Genomic DNA, 6829 nt, shown 5'->3' on the forward strand with positions numbered 1-6829 from the left:
GAGCTCTGGGGGTACTGGTTAGTTCATATTGTTGTTCCACCTACAGGGTTGTAGACCCCTTCAAGCTGAGAGTTCTTAAGATATAAAACATATACGGGTAAGAAACAAAACAAAACAAAACAAAAGTTCAACATCCTTAGCCACCAGAGAAGTGCAAATCAAAAATTACTTTGAAATTTCATCTTATGCCAGTCAGAATGGCTAGGAGCAATAAAACAATTGGCAGCACATGCTGGTGAGGATGTGGAGTGAGGGAGATACTCACTCATTGCAGTGAAACCGAAACCGTGCACAGCTCCTACGGAAATCAGTGTGGTGGCTCATCAGGAAGTGACCACAAGATCTAGGTGTACCCAAAGCACTATATCCGACTACAGAGATGCTTGCTTATCCATGTTCATTTGGGCTATGCATAATAGCTAAAAATTGGAAACAGCATAGATGCCCATCAGCTGAATAGATAACATGATACATTTATGTGATGAAATATTATTTAGCTGTTAAGAAAAATGAAATTATGAAATTCATAGGTAAATGGATGGAGCCAGAAAAAAAATCACCCAGAGTAAAGTAACCAAGGCCTAAACAGATAAATAGTGTATGTTTTCTTTTAATGTGTGCCTTAGTTAATGTTCTGTTGCTGTGAAGAATCATCATGACAATAATAACTCTTATAAAGGAAATCTCTCATTGAAGCTGGCTTACAGGTTCAGAGGTTTAGTCCATTATCATCACGGTGGGAAGTCTGGCAGCACACAGGCAGACATGGTACTGGAGAGGTAGCTGAGCATTCTACACCTGGTTTGGCAGGTAGCAGGAAGAGTGGGGCCTGGCCTGAGTAGTTGAAACCTCAATGTCCATCTTCAGTGACACACTTCCTCCAACAGTGCCACACCTACTCCAACAAGGTGAACAAGCATTCATACCTATGAGTCTATTGGGGGCATTCTTATTCAAATCACCACAATGTGGATGTTAGTTTTCAAGCTTTCCAAATGCTTTCAATATCCACAGAGCACATAGTAAGGTCTGCGGAGGAAGAGAACATGTCCAAAGAAGGGAAATAGAATATACTGTTATGGAGAGACAAAGGGAAAACTGTAATAAGAGGATTAAATAGAGAAGGTTATAAAAGAGAAAGGTAAAGGTGGGACTAGGGGAAAGAGAAGCAACACTACAGGACATTTAAAAACACATATGTAACCCTACTACTGTAAAAGTCCCCTAAAACACATACATATGTGAAAAGAATCTAGATGGAGTTATCAAATAATAGGGAGACAATGTTCAAACTAGAGAGCTCATGCCACCAGGAAAATCTCGACTGCCAAGAATGGGTTACATTTTGTTGAGTTGTTAGCAAAGGGGCCTCATGGAAGCTCCCCAACAACACAGAATTGAGAAAGAATCGAGAAAGAGCTATCAGTCTGTCAATGTTGTCCATGTCCAGGCTAGGAGAGGTTTCCTATGTTGTCCAGGTTATTAATTACTCTTCCCCATTTCTGAAGACTACACTTGCATGTATCAGTGAACATGGAGAAGTCAAACTGGTGTCTAACTAGAAGGCTCATTCCTAAGGATTAGCGTTCAGGGCATTAGAAGGTTCTCCGTATGCTACCCAAGGAGAGAGGTCATCATCAATAGCTCTGAGCTCCAATCCCTATAATCTCTGACAGGGACATGCCTGCAGGATGTGCTGGTACAGCAGTGGCACAAAGATTAAGGGAGTAACCAGCTACTTTCTGAGTGGGTGTAAGGCCCACTCCATGAAGTGGAACTCATATCTAAGACTAGTAAAGTGGACCAATACCCAACACTAGGTAGGTCACAGGGGAATACCTACTACTATCCTACAAAAGGAGCATAGCAATGAAATGATGCCTACACACATGTTGTGAAACCCATAGATCAGTGCCTTGCTTAGCCAATAGATAGGAATTAATACCAGATCCACAACTGGACAATAAGCAGAGTGAGACGCTTTGGAGCCCTCATTCCTAAATGGGATGTTTTCATCAGATCCCTACCCTCATGGATCAAGGAACTACGTGGAAGGGGATGGAGAGATAGTAAGATCCAGAGGGTAGGGATGACTTTAAGGAAACTGTCTTCCAGACACAACAGGATTGATGTACATATAAACTCACAGAGACTGTCAGAATGCACAACACCTGCATAAATTCAAGTACTAAGAGAGGCAAGTGGACACAGGCTCCTACCCCTAATCAAGATGCTTACTGCAATTTATACCCACTGGCAAGGAAAAAATAGGTTTTCACCAATGGAGTCTCATCAAATATATTAACGGAACTACAGAGTTGGTTCCATGCCTACGAATAGTTGCCTAGCACAAAATGAACTTAATGGTATTTAAAAAAGAAACAAAGAAACAAACAACTTTTTACTTCATTTTGCTTTGCTTGGGCATTCTTTTGGTCTCATTGGTCTTTTGCTTGTTTATTTTATTTCCATCTTCTGTGCTTTTTAATTTTTGTTTGTGTTCCTTTTTTTATTTTGTATTCTTGTTTGTTTTAAGAAAAACAACATAAAGGTGGATAGGCAAGGAATATCTGGAGAAGTTAGGGAAAGGCGAAATGATCAAAATATCGTGTATGAAAAATTCTTTTCAATTAAAGGAAAAAAAACTACTTTGGCAGAAGAAAAAATAAAAACAACAGGCATGTCTTCCCAGCACACCCATTGCACCTTGCCCCACATGCCACAGGTATCAAAGGACATCCCACTGTCGTGCTTGAGCAGTTAAAACTGTTTTTTTTTTCCTTCTATTCTCTTGTCACTATGACTTGTTAAGGCAATATCTGAGAAGCATGGGGCCTAGTGACCCAGATCAAGAGTTATAATATTTTACATAACTAGTGAAATATAAGTATTTCACTAAAATATTCAAATAGGGTGAATTCTACATGGTAAAACACATTTGCTTCATCCCCATAGTGAACTCTTCATATCTTTCTATGTCCTGTGGTTTAACTTCTCTAAACCACATCTTGAATAGCTACCTCTGTGCCCACAGTACAGTTTAAACATGTAAAACACAGTACGTGGACTTTTAAATACTTAACATTTCCATTTGTGTTCAGTGATCTCTAGGCTCAAAGGTAGACATACAAGAATATAATTTCCAATGAATACTTCTTAATGAATAAACAAATTAGATGATGAAAATCCTCATATAGAGAGAGCTGTAAAGCACAGATACTTACCTGTCTGATAAATGGCCACCCATGATATGTCCTATAAAGATACCAGTCATGTGTATAAATTTTGCCACTGAATTCAGTGCCTGAGATCCACACACCAGGTCCCACTGGAAGAGAAGAAAATCAGCACGGCAGTGAAATTTGTTCATTTTATTCAACACTAGCTTCCATTTCCACTGTACCAGCCCCCATCTTCCTCTCTAGCTTCATCATCATTTGATTTCTATCATCCAGTCTCAGCTTAAATGAACCTGTTTCCAGGACTCTTCCTGTAATTCTGTAAGTTATATTAGTGATTTTAAACCTTTACTAAAAAATTCTCTAATGGCAGGGAGGTGGCAGCACACGCCTTTAATTCTAGCACTTGGGGGGTCAGAGGCAGGCAGATTTCTGAGTTTGAGGCCAGCTTGGTCTATAGAGTGAGTTCTAGAACAGCCAGAACTACACATAGAAACCATGTCTCAAAAAAAACCCCCAAAAAACCCAAATCAAACCACACACACTCCAAAACAAAAAATAAGTTCTCAAATATGGCCATATCATGCAGCAATTTGAGACCACTGAAGAATCTTTTGTGTCAGAGAAAATCTGCTATGACTACTTTAGGTTTGTGTTTTGTGACAATATTGGTGATGGAACCTAGGGTTTTTAATGCTTGGGGAAGTATGCTAACTGTTAGTCACATTCTAGTCATAAAAGAAGGTAATACATAGTGTCCTTTTTGTTTTTTGGGTAGTGGTAAGATTTGGATTTTCAACCTAACCCATGATACATGATCACTATAGCACTGAACCACATTCCTACCCAGACACTGTAGTTTAGTATGGTCTTCCAAATATTTAAAAATTGAAATTAAAACTCAATGATACTGACTTGTCATAATGCTTATGAGACAGCATATGAATTATTTGCTTTAACTGACTTGGCACAAAAGTTGTTTCCTAAAGAATGGCCATCCCTATAATGAAAAAGACAAGGGGAATAAATTCGTATCTTAATTTATCTTAATCAAATTTTCAAAAAAATTACTAGATGCATCATAGTAAATGGAGAAATAACTCTACTTGCTAAAAAATATAAAGGCTATTCTCACAATATATGCTCTGTTTAGGCAATTGGGAAGATCCTATCATAAAGTCTTGATGGGGAAAGGAATCGACTGACCTGGGTCACTGTGGTGGAGAGAAAGGTACTTTGGTCATACACCCAGCCATCCACACAGGGCTCTGTGTCTGGCTCTGTTACAGTGAGGAAGGTGCCATTCAGATGAAGGAGATGCCACTGTGGTTGAATATAGCGACGACATTTCTCTGGCCTCAGGTTGGAGTCCAGTGGGANGGAGATCCTCAAGAGGTCATCTTGGCTCAGGATCCTACTGTCATTATCAGACACAGTGTTATTATCGAGGATGGGGACCCAGCAGCGATGACTAGGAATGGCTGCAGTGAAGTTCTCCAAAAGAGTGTGAGGAGTCACCAGGGCATGGCAGATCAATACAAGTATCATGTGAAGAATCTGGAACCTCCCCAGGCTGCCAATTTGAATTATAAGGTCCTGAAAGGCCATCTAGGGCAATCTCTCTCTCTCTCTCTCTCTCTCTCTCTCTCTCTCTCTCTCTCTCTCTCTCTCTCTCTCTCTCTCTCTCTCCTAAGACACTAAATAGGGTTGATCCAGAGCTGTTCTTAATGGGTCCCTCTTCTAAGTAGGTGTTAGGTAAGGAGCTGACTGCCTGAGAGTTACCAAGAGGAGTAGTCTGATGATTGGTTTTCTGTAATTGAATCTGTTAAAGATTTACCTTGTGAGAAAGTTTGTCAGTGCATAGCCTCATGATCATCTGTGGACATTGATCTGCAAATTCTCTGAAAATAGTCAAGAGTTAACTTACTATGTTTTAAGCAGTCCTTAACAGAACATGTAGTTTTCACAATCCAAAGAGAAGTGGCTTTCATTTTTCTTATGTGCTTGTTAAGAGTTTGTAGTGGAATCTTATTTACTTAAATTCATTTTGGCAATCTCTGTCCTATAACTAACATATTTAAGTCATTAACATTCAACACTATTATCGACATAAGACCAAACATAAATCAGAAAAGGAAGAGGTTAGACGAATCCAAGAGTCCAATTTTTGTCAGTGAGTGGACAAACTATGGATTGTTTGTATTTGGCTTAAAAAGTAAGACAGTATAACACATGTCTTAGCATCAATTAACTTCATTAATACACTAAGTGAAATAATACAGCCAGAAAAGTTTAATATTAAATTATTCTACTCATATGATATATTAAAGTAGAATAATTAAAAAAACAGTAAATGTCCAGGGAAGACTGGGAAGGAAGAAAAAAACGTTGTTTAATGGCTATGGACTTTCAACTTCTTTTTATGTAAAGCCCTGCTAGCTCAGTGATGTAACTTTATTTTCTTTCTCCCCCCAGTTTAATTATTTGTTTCTTTATTTATTCCCTTTACATCCCAATATTGACCTTCATATCCTTCCCCCCCCACAGCTCCTCCCTCTCCTCTCCTGTCCCTTCTCCTCTGAGAATGGGGGAACCCCCTGGGTATCACTGAAAGACTAGGTACATCCTTTCCCACTGAGACTACACAATGCAGCCCAGTGAGGGGAACAGGATCCACAGACAGGCAACAGGTTCAGGGACAGTCCCCTCTCCAGTTGTTGGGGGATCCACATGAAGACCAAGCTATACATCTCCTACATATGTGGAGGGTGGCCTACATCCAGTTCCTGCTCACCCTTTGGTTGGTGGTTTAGTCTACAGAAGCCCCCAAGGGTCCAGGTTAGTTGATTCTGTTGGTCTTCCTGTGGCATTTCTGTCCTCTTTGGGGCCCTTAATCCTTCATCTACTTCTACAAGACTCCCCTGGTTCCACCTAATGTTTGGCTGTGGGTGTCTGTCTCTGTTTCCATTGGCTGCTGGGGAGAGCCTCTCAGAGGACAGTTAAGCTAGACTCCAGTCAGCAAGCATTACGGAGTCCAGTAATAGTGTCTGGTATTGTTTCTTGCTGACAGGATGGGTCTCAATTTGGGCCAGTCATTGGTTAGCCAACCCCCCAGTCTCTGCTCCATCTTTGTCCCTGCACATCTTAAAGGCAGGACACATTTTGGGTCCAAGGTTTTGTGGGTGGATTGGTGTTCTTATCCCTACATTGGGACTCCTGCCTTGCTACAGGCTGTGGCCACTTTAGGCATGATATCCCACACTGCTATAAGTCTCAACTAGAGTTACCTGCATAGCCTCCCTGGGGCCTCTCCACATCTGAGGCTTTTGGCATGTTCTAAAGATGCCCCCCTCTTGCTCATCTCGATTTCCTTTCTCTCTCCCCTGCTGTCCCTATACCTGGTCCCTCTGCCCCATTTCCCTCCCTATCTCCTCTTCTTCCCATTTCCCTTCCTCCATCCACCTCCAATATCTATTTTATTTCTAGCTCTGAGGAAGACTCAAGCATCCACTGTTGCAGCAGGTAGTTTTAAGCTACTGTCTTAGCTCTGAGATTGGCTATGTTACCAGCTTCCACCTGGCGTCCTTTGAATCTAAGGATAACACACACACACACACACACACACACACACACACACACACACACACACA

At 40.8% G+C, this 6829-nt stretch overlaps 1 protein-coding gene across 2 annotated transcripts in view; it reads right to left on the reverse strand.

Annotated features, from left to right (window-relative positions):
• The window catches only part of LOC110327892 (solute carrier family 22 member 19), a 38898-nt gene extending 33974 nt beyond the window's left edge, over positions 1-4924 (reverse strand). For both annotated transcript variants that reach the window (XM_029531155.1, XM_021207159.2), the window contains exons 1-2: positions 4386-4924; positions 3225-3328 (exon numbers count right to left, since the gene is read on the reverse strand). In XM_029531155.1, the coding sequence (XP_029387015.1) occupies positions 3225-3328; positions 4386-4787 (506 nt within the window). In that variant the 5' untranslated portion in view covers positions 4788-4924. The remainder of the gene's footprint in view (positions 1-3224; positions 3329-4385) is intronic.
• Between the last annotated feature and the right edge of the window lie 1905 nt (positions 4925-6829).

The sequence above is a fragment of the Mus pahari genome, chromosome 1, assembly GCF_900095145.1.
Source record: "Mus pahari chromosome 1, PAHARI_EIJ_v1.1, whole genome shotgun sequence".
In the NCBI taxonomy this organism is placed as follows: domain Eukaryota; kingdom Metazoa; phylum Chordata; class Mammalia; order Rodentia; family Muridae; genus Mus; species Mus pahari.